Here is a 15595-nt window from a genome sequence, read left to right on the forward strand (position 1 = left end):
GACCCAGGTAAGGCGGGTCTTGCACTGGAATCCCAGCTGCTCCTTGGCCCCTGAGCTCGTGTCCACTGTAGTCGCTGACGCCTCATACAAGGGTGCACGGCGGTGTGCGCAGCGTTTTTTTTATACAAATGACACCGATGTGCGCGAGAAGACATAAATGGTCTTTCTGGTAGCCGTATGGTTGCTTCGGGTTTCGTTTTACCTCTCGCGACGTGTTGGTACGCATGCAGCTTTAGTTTTAGGGGCCGCTATTCGACAACCAAGCGTGCCTCCTCCAGTCCTCCAGAACCCACGTTGCAGCGGTTATCACGCCGCCAGTGAAATGCTTGCGTCGGGCTTCAGCAGACAGCATAACATGTAGTTGTCGGCCAGGACCATGATTAAGTCATTTAGAAATGTTTACTTCCACGAAGAAGCCGGTGTGCGCAGTTAGGCGGCTGAACATTGCGCGGAGTAAAGCCGACACTGATACATTCTGATGGCCCTAGTCATCCTCGCAGCAAGCTCATCAATAAAACATATGTGAGACCTCGAATGACCTGCTGCGATTCGTTTATGGCATCTTGACGCGTTAGCTTAACAGAAACGTTTTACTTCGTATGGGGTTATGGAGTGATGTATCCAGATAACTGTGCAGACGGATATTGCGCCCATAATATTATTTTGGCATGACACGCTCTTATTTCTAAGGTTGAATGTTATAAATCCACCGAAGCATCAAAAAATAGGACAATTGTATGAAAGCGGAGGTGTCACGTGGCCACGATTGACAACGCCAACGACCAATGTTCTGACGCCCGTCCGCTGTGTTCGGCCATTGATCGGTCGGATGTGACGTCACACCGAGTGTGACGTCATGCCGAGTGTGATGCAACGCGCCGGAACCCTGTTTTTCGCCAGATCATGATACTGCCAGCTCATCCCAACGAAAACAGTCGATGGCATGGTCATGTCCAGCGTGCGCTGCTTAAGCTTGTTTTTCTTTTCTGATGACCCTCAAGGACGAGACGGTCATTCTCTTCAGCAAATTTTGGTCGCTCCAACAAAGACGTGCTATCCGCATCCGGTCAAGCAGATAGGACGTCACCAGCAGATGCAGGGGTACCGCGCACCGGAATATCGACCGCTATGCCGTACATTTGGAGCCTATGGCGAAGCGATGCAGCAAGGAGCTGGCAAATTATGATGGTCTGTTCTCGGGCGCTCTCTACGCGCGTCAAACGCGAATCAAAAGTCGGTGATCATGGTGACGATATGAGATAAGGTGTGACGCATGATACAAAGCCAAGAGTGCCTAAATTGAGATCCAAGATACCTTGATCGTCACAATATAAGCAATTCCATGCAAGGTACAAATATCTGGTAAAGGCATCTTAAATATGCAGGCTGGAAGCAAACTGCAATCGATAAACTACCGCGTATTGTCTAAAAGAAGGTATGACGGAAATAGGTCGCGTGCTTGGTTTTCAAGTATGCAATCAAAATACCTCGGGATCCTCTTCTTTGAAGGAATGAGCAGCGTGACCAGACGAGAATCGGGAGAGAAGGGGATATCCCGTATGCACGGCGACAGCTGTCGAAAGACATAACGCATTCAGGAAAAGCGCAACGCAAGCAGCTGTGCAGTTGTTAGCTATCACCGGGGTCTATGCACACGAGTCCGATCTACACAAAAAGTGTTCGTTTGAACAGAGCGCAAGGGAGATCATTTCGACAGGTGGCCAGGTTCCAAGATGGTTGCCTTGTCGGAGCTGCCCGCTCCCAAATGCGATCGCGGGTGTACTGTGGTCGCTACCGCTGTTGCACCTGCAGCTGATGATGTGGACCCTGAAGTTACTGCAAGTGTTCCAGCGAGTTGAGACGCTGCTGAGATGGTTCGGTGTCCTGGCCGAAGGCTCGTCGTTGCCCCATGCGTGGTGTGAGGCTAGCGTGTGGCGCGCAGACACATGCTACTGTACAGACACCGCAGATACATGCCACTGTACGGACATCGCAGACACATGTCACTGTACAAACATCACAGACACATGCCACCGCACAGACATCGCAGTCTTTCGGGTGTTTGGTTTGCATAAAAGCCTTGTCGGCCAATAGTGACTTTTTAGATCTATGCGAAGAACGACCGTGATCAGTCATGGGCGGGGATGTAATTTCGTAACGTTGGTCGGGAGTCTGAGCAGAAAAAGGTGGTCAAATCTTCCCCGAGATTTGCCTAAAAAACTGGTTTCCCCTCGGCGTGGTACGATAGTGTGTGCCATTGCGCCACGTCATGGCCTTCGAGATGGTGTGGCGATAAAACGTAACGTGGCGTGATGGTGACGCGTTGCGTGGTGTGGTGCAGGTACGAGTCGCAAGACGGAGTGGTCGTGTGTGGCACAACAGAGTCGTGACGCATTGCGCGGCCAGTGTAGTGTTGGAAGGATGCCCCTGGTGTATTGATGGTGTACTGCAGCTCCGGGGTCAGTGGAGGAGGAGTCGACGAACATCGACGGCATTGGCCAGTCTGCGTGCATCGGTCTGCAGGGCTTGCTCCACGTGTCTCCATAAGACAAAGACGCTGCTCGAAGCCCAACTGGGGCTTTGCAGCACGTAATCGCAGACGGATTTTGCGCAGCGTTTGTGCCAATCGATGTTCCTCCGACTGGGATGATCAGAAACCGTCACCATAGCGCAGTATCTGGGTTGACTAAGTGCCGCCGAATCACGAAATTCTCACGCTGACTTACCTTAATGAAATCAGAGAAAAGACAGTATTGACTCGACCAACTTAGACCAAGCCGATGATTATTTCTGTCTTCAGCGATCCTGTTTTGCCATATTCGGGTTGGTGTGGCACACCGCCGTGCCACGGCCTCGCGACGCCCATCGGTGGGCGGGCGAGCAGTGGCGGCCGCGCTCGGCCTCTCCGGCGGTGACCAGAGCCACGCGCCGCACCCGGGACCCGGCCCCACTGCACTGCGTCCGCCGGAGTGCCCCAAGTCCAGCGTTAGTGGCCATGGCGACAGCCGTGCCGGACGGGCTCGGTGGAGCCCGGCGGCCCCCCGCCGCCCCGGGCCTGCCCCCGGCCTGCCCCCGGCCTGCCCCCGGCCTCGCCCCAGCCCTCGCCCCAGCCTCTGCAGCGGTCACCGTGCAGCCGCCCGGTCCTGGTATTCTAGCGAGGAGGCCGGATGTACACTCTGCCGGGGTATTGTTCAGCTGTGGATTCGGTGGTGCTCAGCGTAGCTGGTGGTGCACGTGGAGACGTAGGTGCAGGCAGCGGCGGTGAAACGAGGCCGTACAACAGGCGGTGTGGTGCGTCCGTGCGTCGCCACTGCGCGATCCGTGGGAGACTGAAGTGTCATTGATCGGTACATTTGATGCGTCTCCATGGAAACTCCATTAGTGAGTACAACCACACTATGATGTGGCGTATGAACATTGGAGTGCTCAACCATGCCCTGGAAGCAGTGATCGGGGTAAAGTTTCTTGTTTAGTTATGGTAGGAGAGGGGTGCTCCAGCCCTGTATCCAACCTTGGCTTTCCAAGTGGGCTAAATCGTAGGATAAACTCGTTTTTCGCGTATTTTGTGGTAAAGTTTCGGGAGTTTCACCTACACAGTTCCTCCAGTAACTTGTACTGAAAAGATTCCACACCCGACTGGGGAGTATCATATATGACACTGATTCGATCGCCCCGCCAATGTTGTTCTGTCGCTTGCAAAATTGGTGTGCGAAAGATCCGGAGTTGTAGTCTGCCAACGGAAGGGATTTTTGTATTGCAGTACTGCTGCAGGAAAACACGAAGCAGAATACAGTAATGCGCTTGCAGTCAGTGAGGTGCCACCGGTGCATGTGGTCTGGGAAGTGGCTGTGAGCGCGCGCTTGTAAGTGTTTGTGCAGTTGCAGCCTGGAAAAAATCGGAGCGGGCCGGAGTCGGAGCCGAGATCGGGGCCGGGGCCGGGGCCGGGGGCCGGGTCGCAGATGGGGCCCCGGGGCCGGGGCTCTGGTCGGGGCTCTGGCCGGGGCCGGGGCCGGGGCCGGGGCCGGGGCTGGGGCCGTGGCCGCAGCTGGGGCTCCGGGGCCGGGGCCGCAGCTGGGGCCCCGGGGCTGGGGCTCTGGCCGGGCCGAGCCTGGGGCCGGGGCCGGGACTGGGACCGGGGCCGGGATGCCCTGCTAAGGCTCGGCCTGCAGCGGCGCGCGGCGGGCCGGCGCTCGGATGCGTGGCCCCGCCGCTCGCTCCGTTTGTTTATCTGGCGTCGGACCGCCGGCCGGACGGCGTCTGGGTGTTGCGGCCCGGCCGGCGCGGCGGTGCCCTCTCAAATGGCGCCGACCGCCAGAACAGGGAAGTCACACCAGTGATCGCCAAATCGGCGGCTGCTAAACTAGGGAACGTCAGATCCGGGGCCGTCATATCAGGAACCGTCAGATATGGGACAGTCTGATAGAGCACTGTTGGATCAGGTGCCGTTCAGAGCTGGGCTGTTGGACCAGAGGTGTCAAACCAGGGACCGCCATGCCAGGAACTGTCATGCCAACGTCTGTCTAATTAGGGTTTGTCAGGCGAGACACCGTAAGACCAGTTACTGTAGACCACGGAGTGAGAGACCAGGGACCGTCGGATAAGGTTCTGTCCGGCCAGGGGCAGCCAGACCAGGAACTTTCAGGCTAATGACTGCATGACCAGAGACTGTCAGACTATCGGCTGCCAGACCAAAGAGACTGTCAGACTAGGGCGCCGTGTAACCGCGAGTAGAACGTCATAGACATTGCTGGGGTGGAAGGCCAGATGAACTCCAAAAGCAGTTGGCTAAGACTGGTCTTGGGTTTTTGACGAGTTTTTGTGTTTTTTAGTATCTGAGCAAATTTTTGGTGTCTAATTTTGAAGGTCGAGAGAATTATAAAGATCTGTGTGTGGTGGAGATAGTGTGTGTTTGGGGGGTGGGGGTTGGGGGTTTGGGCGAGGGCTTGTGAATAGATGCAAGGCTGCACCATGCTTGTTATTGCTGTATGATCATTTAGTGCACTGCGTGAGGTGACCCATGCCGACTATCTCGCCGCGGCTTTTCTGAACAGGGTGATTTAAATCTGCCTGTGCGTATTCAACACATCTTCGTCGGCCGGGATCCCGTGACCTCTCCGATGTTTACTGGGTCTCTCCTCGACACATCTTCGTCGGTCGGAATCCCGCGACCTCTCCGATGTTGACTGCATCCCCTCGACACATTTTCGTCGGCTGGGATCCCGTGACCTCTCCGATGTTTACTGCATCCCCTTCGACACATCTTCGTCGGCTGGGATCCCGTGATCTCTCCGACGTTAACTGGGTCCCCCCACGACACATCTTCGCGACCTCTCCGATGTCAACTGAATCCCTCCGGCTCCTAGACGCCACGACAGCGTTCCGCCGCTCTTCCAAGGCCTCAAAAACGGGAGCGTCACTTAACTATAAGAGCTGGTGCTCACACGGTAACTGTGGGGCTTGTTAAAGCCATGTATCTTTGCACGCCTCGCCATGGTTTCAATGCTGAAATGCTGCATTATTGTGGGCGCGGGCCCCTCTTAAGTACACAAAGTGTCATCGAGTGCGGCAGCGGTGACAGCTGCTGCGCAGTAATGCGCGCTGCGCGCCAGCCTCGCCGCCGGATGCGCCGAGGCCGGTCTGCTAGTGGCGCCGCCACACAGACAGGCCGGAAATGCCGCAGAACTGGCGAAAGCCAAGGCCACTGCGCTGCCGTCGCTGCTTCAAGTCGTGTTTGGTGACAATTTGTGACTATCTGAGTCGAAGGATGCAAGCTGTGGTTTGGAATATCTGTGGATAGGGCATTGTGCAAGTGCTTATTGTGGGTTTTGTGCATGTGGATTTTGGACCTCGGTGGTGTTTAGGTGGATTGATGGCGATTATGGTTGACGTGAGGATTTTGCGCCCGAGATCACTGTTCTGGGAAAGCCGAGAGGGCTAAAGCGCATCGATTAGTTCAGGCTGTTAGATTATGTTCAATCATGACTTGAATAATCATCATTCATCAGCTGTAAATTGTCTTTGCTATTGGCAGCGGGCATTGCGGTACCCATACAACCGCAGATGATTTCCCTTATAGCCTCGTAGCGTGTGACAGGGGACAGGCCTTCCTTATCCTGTGCAACTGCTCTCATCATCTTCTCCACGGTCTTGCGTCAGTGTGTCTGTCAGTTTAGTTCAGCGAGTGGGCTGCAGCTGTCTGTGCAGCCGTGCCCGGCCAGTCAGGTCAGGTCAATGTGTGGGCTGCAGCTGTCAATGTAGCCGTGAGATCAGTGTCAAGTCAGTGTCAGGTCAGTGTCAGGCGAGCATGTCAGGCTAGGTCAGTGCCAGGTCAGTGTCAGGTCACTGTCAGGTCACTGTCAGGTCACTGCCAGGACAGCATGCCAGGCTAGGTCAGTGTCAGGTCATTGTCGTGCCAGTGTCAGGTCAGCGTCAGGTCAGCGTGTCAGGCTAGGTCAGGTCAGCGTGGCGACTGCAGTCAGTGTGTCGTGTGTCGGCTGCGCCCCGTTGCTCTGGTGATAAGATGGCTGTCGCGGGGTGCCAGTGAGGCCCGCCTTGGAATGCGGCGGCGGCCCGCTCAGGGGCGTAACGTCGGGCTATCCTGGCTGGGACGGGGGCGTTCACGCGGCTCACCGAGAGGCCCAGACGGTGACATCTGGGGGCTGCTGAGAGGCTCAAATAGTGAATTACGGACCTATTGAAGGGCTAAGATGGCGACGTTAGGGACCCACTGAGGGCCTCAAATAATGACTTACAGGCCTACTGAAGGGCTAAAATGGCGACGTTAGGGACCCACTTAGGGGCTCAAATAATGACTTACAGGCCTACTGAAGGGCTAAGATGGTGACGTTAGGTACCTACTGAGAGGCTCAAATAGTGACTTACGGACCTACTGAAAGGCTGAGATGGTGACGTTAGGGACCTACTGAGGGCTTAAATAGTGACTTACGGATCTACTGAAAGGCTAAGGTAAGGAAAGGCTAAGGCTGGGACGATGCCGTCTGGAGGCTGCCCGAGAGGCCCCAACGTGACCCGCCTGAGAACGCGAAGAGCTGCCCCCGAGGCCAGTAGTCAGTCGGTGACATGTGAGCGTGGGGGGAGGGGAGGCTGAGAGGGCTCGGGTAGCGACGTCTGGAACCACTGTGAGAGGTGATGTTTGGAGCCATTGAGAGGCCAGACGCGGAAATGTGGACACGACTGAGAGGTCCTGGCAGTGTCTCGCGAGAGCTGCCGAGAGGCTGAGGCCCTGTTGTGTGATTGTTTGTTGCTTTAGGGAACGCGACGCGCGTCGTCGCTCACCCATTTATGGGACGCCAGCGACGACAGAGGTCGCTGGCGTACAGCGCGCAGGGGCCATCAGATCACCGGAGTTTAAATCTGCCCCTCCCCGCACGTGGGAGCCGAAGGGGTTAACCACCCCATCATTTAACCCGCTGACCTTGCTGCGTTAGGGCCACTGAGAGGGTGAGGCGTTGTCACCTGGGGAGGCACAGAGAGCGCTTACCCCTGGGGCTGCTGAGGAAGAAGCGCTTACCCAGCACCCATACCCACACAGCGGCGTATGGGTGCTGAGCGCTTACCCCGGGGGTTGCTGAGCTAGGCTCACACAGCGGCGTGTGGGAGCTGCTGGTGGACCGGGACGGAGTGCGCTTTGTGGCAGGGGTAATGGGGTAGCTGAGAAGTGAACCTCTTAGTGTGTAGGCCACTCCGAGAGCTAGAACAAGGCTCAACTGTCGTGTTTTTTAAGAGACGTTGTCGAGAGATGTCGCTCATGTTCAATCTCACAATGTCTCCAAAAGGCAGTGTGACATGCAGCAGCGAGGCATGAAAACGATTGAATGCAAGGAAAGCACGCTCGGCACACAAACAATCGTCAAAGTGTCCAAATATGCGTTAGTCTAGATTAATTTTAGTGTTAAGGCATTCCATCAAGCTCTTCTTTTTAATCAGCTTAAACCCTTGGTACGAAGCCTGCTATGGGATGTAGACCTTTCAAAGCCTATGCGTATCACCAGCTCACGAGCTGTTATTGGAGCTTTAACGCGCACTCAGCTGCTGAGGCCGTGTGGCGTCGCCTGCCTCCACCCTGATGAGAAGGGCGGAGACTGCGGGACAGCTCACAAGTGGGCGTTGGCTATAAGAAACACAGGCCTGATCTCCATTCTCTATTGCCTAGCCGGCATATGATATATTTTCTTTGTGAAATCCTGCGGCCGGTCAGGCGTTTTCAGCAACATTGTCTTTATGCATGGCACGCCCGCGCGTCGGCTGGTAATGGGACAGAGCTTGCGTGACTTCTGGTCAGCGCTGTGGCGGGCCGGCGATGTTAATGTCACGTCTGTGTGTTGGATTGGCATCACTTTGACGGTTTTGTGTTTCGGTGGGTTTACTTGACGTTCGTGTATTTGAGTGGCGTGACATCCGTGTGTTGCTGTGACACTCCCGCCACGTCTGTGTGGTGAAGTGATGGCACAGTGACACCCGTGTGATGTAGTGACGTCACCATGACGCCGGCGTGATATGGTGACGTCACCACGACGCCGGTGTGATGAAGTGACGTCACCGTGAGCCGGTGCGATGTAGTGACGCCACCGTGACGCCTGTGCGAAGTGACGTCACCGCGACGTCGGTGTGATGTAGAGTGACGTTACCGTAACGCCGTTGTGATGTAGTGACGTCACCGTGACGCCGGCGTGATGTAGTGACGTCACTGTGCCGCCGGTGTGCTTCAGCGCCGACGGTGCGACACATGCAGTGGAACGAGGAGGAGCTGGATATCCGCCTGCAGGTGTCGAGTCGGCCCAGCTCCCAGCTGATCGCCTGGATCTTCAAGCTGTTTCTGGAGGACGTCCTCGGCTACGTTCGCGTCCGTCTGGTCTACCTGCCGGACCACTACAACATGACGGCATACATCCTGGCCCTCTCCCAGTGTCCCAGGTGGGTCCCAGCGCGCGCATCCGCCTGAGAGCGGGCTTATAAAGTCTCGTGGCCGGACTTGAGGCTTTCCTTGGCGTTAAAACCCTGGCTGACAGCATTTTGGTGTTCGGGTGACAGGCATGTCGCCAAAGATAGCCGGGATTTGGCGCCACAAAAGTTAACGGTGCATTACTCACACGCTGTAAGAGCACAGTCGTCGTCTGTCAGTGGAGTGCGATGCAGCACAACGAGATTTCAGATGCAGGTCAACATCGTTCGCTTCCGAAGTTCTGGGTGGCCTCTGCCGATGCGCACCACACCCGCGGGTTGCCGGATGTACTCCTTAGGTGTGCACCGCGCCGGGCATGTTCCCGTCGTTCGTGGAAATGAGCGGCATCGGCCGCGGCGGCGCTGCGGCCGCCGCCGGCTGGCACTATCTGCGTCACGCGGCGCCGCCTGGCGGCCGCCCCGGCGGCTGTGGAGCGCCAGCTGACTCAGCCAGCCAGCCGGCGCCCAGCGGTGACAGCGGCGCTGGCTCAAGCGGCACCAGCGCACAGAGGCGGCCAACAGCCGTCACGGACACACAGACGAAACTGGCCCACAGCTGTCACGGACAGACAGGGGCGGGCGGACAGGAAGGCCGACACAGAGAGGGTCGACACAGAGAGGGCCGGCACAGAGAGGGTCGATGCAGCGAGGGCCGACACGGCGAGGGCCGACACAGAGAGGGCCGACACAGCGAGGGCCGACATAGAGAGGGCCAACACAGAGAGGGCTGACACAGAGAGGGTCGACACAGCGAGGGCCGACACAGAGAGGGCTGACACAGAGAGGGCCGACACAGAGAGGGCCGACACAGAGAGGGCCGACACTGCGAGGGTCATGACAGCGAGGGCCGTTTCAAAGTGTTTGAGTGCCCAGATGACGGACACATGGATAAAAAGCACGGATCTCATACTCCCACACCTTTTCAAAGACACTGGGCTAGCTCTCTCCAGTGTCACATACGTGGGATGCAAATAATAAGATTCAGAAAAGGGATTTTGTGTCAGAAATCGTGCCACGAAGCATCGGTTGAGAACTGCTGTGTCAAAAACTGTTGTTTGGGTGCTTTAAACAAGATCAAAGGAGCATTCCAAAAATTGTTTGGCGGAGAAAACAAATTTTGTTCTGGGGTACAGCTTGTACGAATGACAACATTATGAATGCTGGAGTACACGGATAAGAGGGAGACCCCCGCCCCTCAGCCCCTGTCAGCCCGTCTCAGCTCCCCCCAGATGGGGAGGGACAGTGGTCTCTGCCTTGCCTTTCTCGTACACGTACGGCTGGAAGCGCTCCATCCGTATGATAGAGTGGAGGCTACCAAAAGCTATTTGTTTCGTTTTTCATAACTTCCTTACGAGCTTTTATTGTTTAGGTCGTTTTTTAAATGAAAATAAATGTATGAGAAGCATAAAGCTGAATATCGATAGATCAACGGGTCGTAATATTCAATTTCCACATCTTGGGTTTTACCACTGCCTTCGACATTCTACAAAGTAACGTGTTCGTTGACGCTCTTGCTACGTAGGCGTAATGTGGCTAACGGAGAGCTTCAAAAGACGCTTGCATCAAACGTGTGTTATCTAGTTTGCTCCGCTGAAATGTTATTAGGGCTCGTTTTGGTCCTCCTGCACGTGCCCATAACACGACGAATGAACTTTTGCTACGGCGAAGGACTGCGCATGTAAATGGCTTCCCTCGCCACATATTTGTCATCTCAACATGGAAATTGGACGCTCCTAGGGGCATCACTGTCATCGTAAGTCTAAGGGAATTGGCCAGCGGTGGCTCGCGCGATACCTGCCCTTCCTGCCAAGGTGAGGGGGTGCGCGACGCCACATAGTCGCAGCAGCTGAGGGCGCCGTGGAGCCTCGATAAGAACATGCGTCCATATGGCTCCCTATCAGCTTTTTTGGAATGCAAATGTTCCCTGGCCTTTCTTGCCAAGTTGGCGGCATTAGATCGTGATGGTTCTAATTTCCATGCATATCATAGTAAACTGCGCATATCAGCAGCGTGGCATAAAAGGAAATCGAAGCATCGACAGCTAGTCATCTCATCATGAGCAAGAATGACATGCGCTGGGATGGGTAATGAACTGATCACCATATTTTTTAGCTACAAGGTCTATTTTGATCATTTTTATCGGCACGAACTTTTCTCGAGGCAAATGACCGAGTGTTATTTGACGTCACCTTTGACCGCCAGCATGCATCACGGAGCTAACGTAGCGCGATAACATAATCGGTGCGTGGTGCGAGCGAATCGGGCCAAGTCGCTGCACAGGCTGCGCTCAAGCTCGGCCGACGGCAGCACCCGCGTGTCTCGGCGCCATCGGTCGCGTGCCGTCTGCAGCAGCGGCTCTCCCCTGCCGACAGCTGTAACGACGAGGACGTGCTGCTGGCGTCCGACCGGACCGAGCTGCCGCTGCACGAGCCGCCGGCCACCATCAACCTGGAGGCGTGGGCGCCGCCAGGCTACGAGCTCGACCAGGATGCCGAGCTCTTGCATAACGTCATGTACGCCGGCCCGCTGGGCGCCGTCACCAGGTGAGCGGGGTTCAGGTAACGGGAGCGGGGGCCCGTCAGCAGGTGAGCGGGGATCAGTCAACAGGGGAGCGGGGGGCCGTCAGCAGGTCAGCGGGAGTCCGCCACCAGGGGAACGAGGGTCTGTCAGCAGGGGAGAGAGAGTCTGTCACGAGGGGAGCGGGGGCCCGCCACCGGGGTAGCAGGCGTCAGTCACCGGGGTGAGCAGGGTCAGTCACCAGGGAAGCGGGAGTCGGTCAGCAGGGGAGCGGAGTCCAGTCACTAGCGGAACGGGGTTCGGTCACCTGGTGAGTGGGGGTTCGTCACCAGGTGAGCAGGGTCAGTCGCCAGGGGAGCGGGGATCGTTCACAAGAGGAGCAGTGGTCCGTCATCAGGTAAGCGGGGCATGGAGCTTTGTATGTGTACATAGTGCATAGATTGCATTATTTTTTGCACATTGTCTGTAAAATGGACTCCGGTGAAACAAACCGGCGCGTCCAATTCCCTTAAGAGACCGTCGGATTGTCAGAGCTGCTATGTGTCGATTCCGAGCTTTCAGTAGCGTTGGGAGTCGGGCACAAGTCTGAGTTCGGATCCGGGTCAGATCAGAAGCGTCAGTGGAGTGTTGGGTTGGCGTTGTTGTCACTCACAATCTTAATGCCGAATGGAGATCGTGTTCGACCTTCTATGTGAGCCGGGATCAGGACTGACCTCAGTCCTGACGTGTCTCGTGTGGTGATGGACGATGCATCGCTAGAAAGACCTGGGTGAAATCACCTGCGCGAAATTGTGGAAAACCGGCCGTGACATATGCATGAAATGAGAGGCTCTTCCACGCTCACAAGGTCATGCCTGCGCCACTTTCGGGCGCCAATGCGTCAGACGCTTTCTGACACACCCATTCCGCCCAGGCACCTACCTTTGTCGACGCTTGCCCTGTGCTCTGTTGCAGGATGGGCTGGTTTTTCCAGGAGCAGGTAGCTATTTCACACTCAGTTGTGCTGGATCATTGGAGAGCGTTCACCCGCTCGGAAGCTATCGAGATCTTCAACTATACGCAGACCGAGCTGGCCAGCCTGGAGCACAACCTGATGGATGAGTCTCACAGGTGAGCTATGGTCCAACTGAACTAATTGCAGGAGAGTGATATCACGCTGTATAGCCGTATGTGGCGTATGCGGCGTAGTCGTACGTGGCGTGCTGATCACAGGAGCGCAAGGTCCGCGGCTGTTGCCCATTTGAGCATGCATATATGTAGGGACTTCAGGGTAAGCTATAGGAGTGTGCCTTTGGTGTCTGCCAGACTTGACGCTGCATTATGTTGTTCAACCAGTCTTGTATCGAGGGTTTCGCCTAAAAATAGTACGGGTAGTCCACCACTTCAGTGTTCCAGTTCAGTCCCTATCGAAGGCCGCTGTCGCATTCTTAATTCTAAACGTGACAAAGCTGGGAAGGGTAAACCCGCCATCTTCTTCTCGTCCATCCTCATTCCCAACCACGAATTACAACCGCACGGAGGTGCTCACATTTATAACGCCTTCATTACCTGCTGGACCGTTCATTTTGTCATTGCTTGGAACGCATTTAACCCCATCCCCGTTTAACCCCAAGTGCAGACGGAAATAGTGACAGTGTAGTAGAGCTGCCTCGCGCCGCTCGTTCGGAACTGCCGCCCACCAGCTGCCTGCGCGGCGGTGAGCGAAACCTGATACAGCTGAGGTTCATCCTGCTCTCACGTGCATGAAGGGACAGGCCAAAGTTCTGAAAATGCTCAGCAATACTGAAATACCTCGCATGTCTGGCCAGCCAGTTTCACAACTGAGTTTAAACATGCGGTGATTCCTGAGTCCTCGACGTGTGTACGGTTGCCCCAGAAACGATGACAGATAATCAGAGTGCAAGCGAAAACAAGGTGGCAAAAATGAATATTGTTTCACGTCTTGTCACTACCGCGATAATTTTCAGGTAATATTTACATTTTTGATTACCTTGCTGTTGTGCCTGTGTGCACTTAAAGAGCCACGCAAATTATGTTTGCATATTGTGACTGACAAGCGCAGGTTTTATGTTGATTCGAGAGCTAACGTGACAGAACCTTCCCCCACAAAATAGCCCGTTTGAGTCCCGGCCTGTTAGAAGAAGAGCGCCTTACACTACTGGCGATCTCCTCCCATGGCTTCTCATATGAAGAAATTATTCATAGAGCCACTACTTTGCATTGCCCTCCGATGGTGAAGTCACTCGGCGGTCGTACTCCCGTCCCCTATCAAACCCCTACCGGCGCCAGTTGGCCTCGGTCGTGCTCCCATCCCCCACCAGACCCTTATCGGCGCCAGTTGGCCTCGGTCATGCTCCCATCCCCCACCAGGTCCCTACCGGCGCCAGTTGGCCTCGGCCGTACTCCCATCTCCCACCAGACCCTTACCGGCGCCAGTTGGGCTAGGTCGTACTCCCATCCCCCACCAGACCCCTACCGGCGCCGGTTGGCCTCAGTCGCGCTCCCATCCCCCATCAGACCCCTACCGGCGCCAGTTGGCCTCGGTCGCGCTCCCATCCCCCATCAGACCCATACCGGCGCCATTTGGCCTCGGTCGTGCTCCCATCCCCCATCAGACCCATACCGGCGCCAGTTGGCCTTGGTCGTGCTCCCATCCCCCATCAGATCCCTACCGGCGCCAGTTGGCCTCGGTCGCGCTCCCATCCCCTATCAGACCCCTACCGGCGCCAGTTGGCCTCGATCGCGCTCCCATCCCCCCATCAAACCCCTACCGGCGCCAGTTGGCCTCGGTCGTGCCCCCATCCCCCATCAGACCCCTACCGGCGCCCGTTGGCCTCGGTCGTACTCCCACCCCCCATCAGACCCCTACCGGCGCCGGTTGGCCTCGGTCGTGCTCCCATCCCCCGCCAGACCAGCATCGGCGCCGGCTCTCTCATCTCTGCCGGTCTCTCACCGGTCTGTCACCGGTCCGCTACAAGCGGTAGCTGTGTCAGGCCGTTCTCCGCCCCGTCATCAGTTCACCTCTCGCGGGTGGACTGCGGCTGGCGCGCGGTGACGCCAGTGGTCGGATTTCCCCTGCAGGTACCACTGTGACGCGCCGCCGTGCCAGGACGGGAAGTTCGTGCCCCCCTGGTGCAGGGGGGTGCACTGTGCCGTACTGCTGGCCTCGCGGCCCGGTGAGTTCCGCTCCTGACGTGACGTCGCGCCTCACGCACGAGCGCGCACGCACGCACACGCGCTCGCTCGCCCGCTCGCTCACACGCATGTCTATACGCGTGTACGCGCACGCGAATTAATGCACCCACGCACTTTGCACACACTCACGTTCATGTGCACACACAACGTACACACGCTTACAAGCAAACGCTTTACGCACGGACCAGCGCGTATGTGCGTATGCGTGCACACAGCCTTGCACGCAGATACACACGCACCTGGAGGTGAAGCTTCACGTTCAAAACTGCACGCCTGACATTGGCGTATGCCACCGTTCTTCGAATAAGCTCTGTTGAACTGACGTCTGAACATGATTGAAGTGACGTTGAAATGATGATGGAACGGTATCCGACGCATGACATGTGCTGGACTTGGCTCGTTTGTTTTCATCACCATAGAAGCAGCGACCGTGATGGTGACTTTTCACTCGGGTGTCTTGCCGTTCTTGGCCGCGATGAAATTTTTCCCGATTAGTTTGTTCAGTTGTTGCCCCAATGTGTAGAAGACTGTGCGAACGTATGAAACTTTGGTGGTCTGCCGTGACTACGTACTGCTCGCTTGTTCGGACAAGTTCGCCTCCAATTCCGGTGGCCAGACATCCTCGGCCTCGCGCGTCCCTCACGACCGGCCATCGTTCTTTAGAGGAGGCCAACTTCGTGCTGGACCAGATCGTGGAGCTGCAGCTGCAGGTGCGGGTGTACTGGGTCGGCGACCACCTGGCCCGCCTGGTCACCCTGAGAACGGAGGCGGACAGGTAGGGACAGCCTCGCCGCTGGCGGTGACGCCTCTGCTGACGCTCTTATGTGAACCATGCACTTCAGCCGCGCTGGGTCAGGCTCCCCCAGAATGCGGCGCTTTGCTGTGATCTGACCCTGCTGTCCATGCAGTCAGCATTGGAGTC

At 56.4% G+C, this 15595-nt stretch overlaps 1 protein-coding gene across 1 annotated transcript in view; it reads left to right on the forward strand.

Moving 5' to 3' along the window:
- Positions 1–8481: 8481 nt before the first annotated feature.
- The window catches only part of LOC119098189 (receptor-type guanylate cyclase gcy-5-like), a 33025-nt gene continuing 25911 nt past the window's right edge, over positions 8482–15595 (forward strand). Inside the window, 5 exon segments of the mRNA XM_037221116.1 lie at positions 8482–8934; positions 11334–11504; positions 12433–12588; positions 14560–14654; positions 15337–15448. Coding sequence (XP_037077011.1) covers positions 8747–8934; positions 11334–11504; positions 12433–12588; positions 14560–14654; positions 15337–15448 — 722 coding nt within the window. The 5' untranslated portion in view covers positions 8482–8746.

This window comes from Pollicipes pollicipes, unplaced genomic scaffold (assembly GCF_011947565.3).
Source record: "Pollicipes pollicipes isolate AB1234 unplaced genomic scaffold, Ppol_2.1 Scaffold_4740;HRSCAF=5597_pilon_pilon_pilon, whole genome shotgun sequence".
Classification (NCBI taxonomy): domain Eukaryota; kingdom Metazoa; phylum Arthropoda; class Thecostraca; order Pollicipedomorpha; family Pollicipedidae; genus Pollicipes; species Pollicipes pollicipes.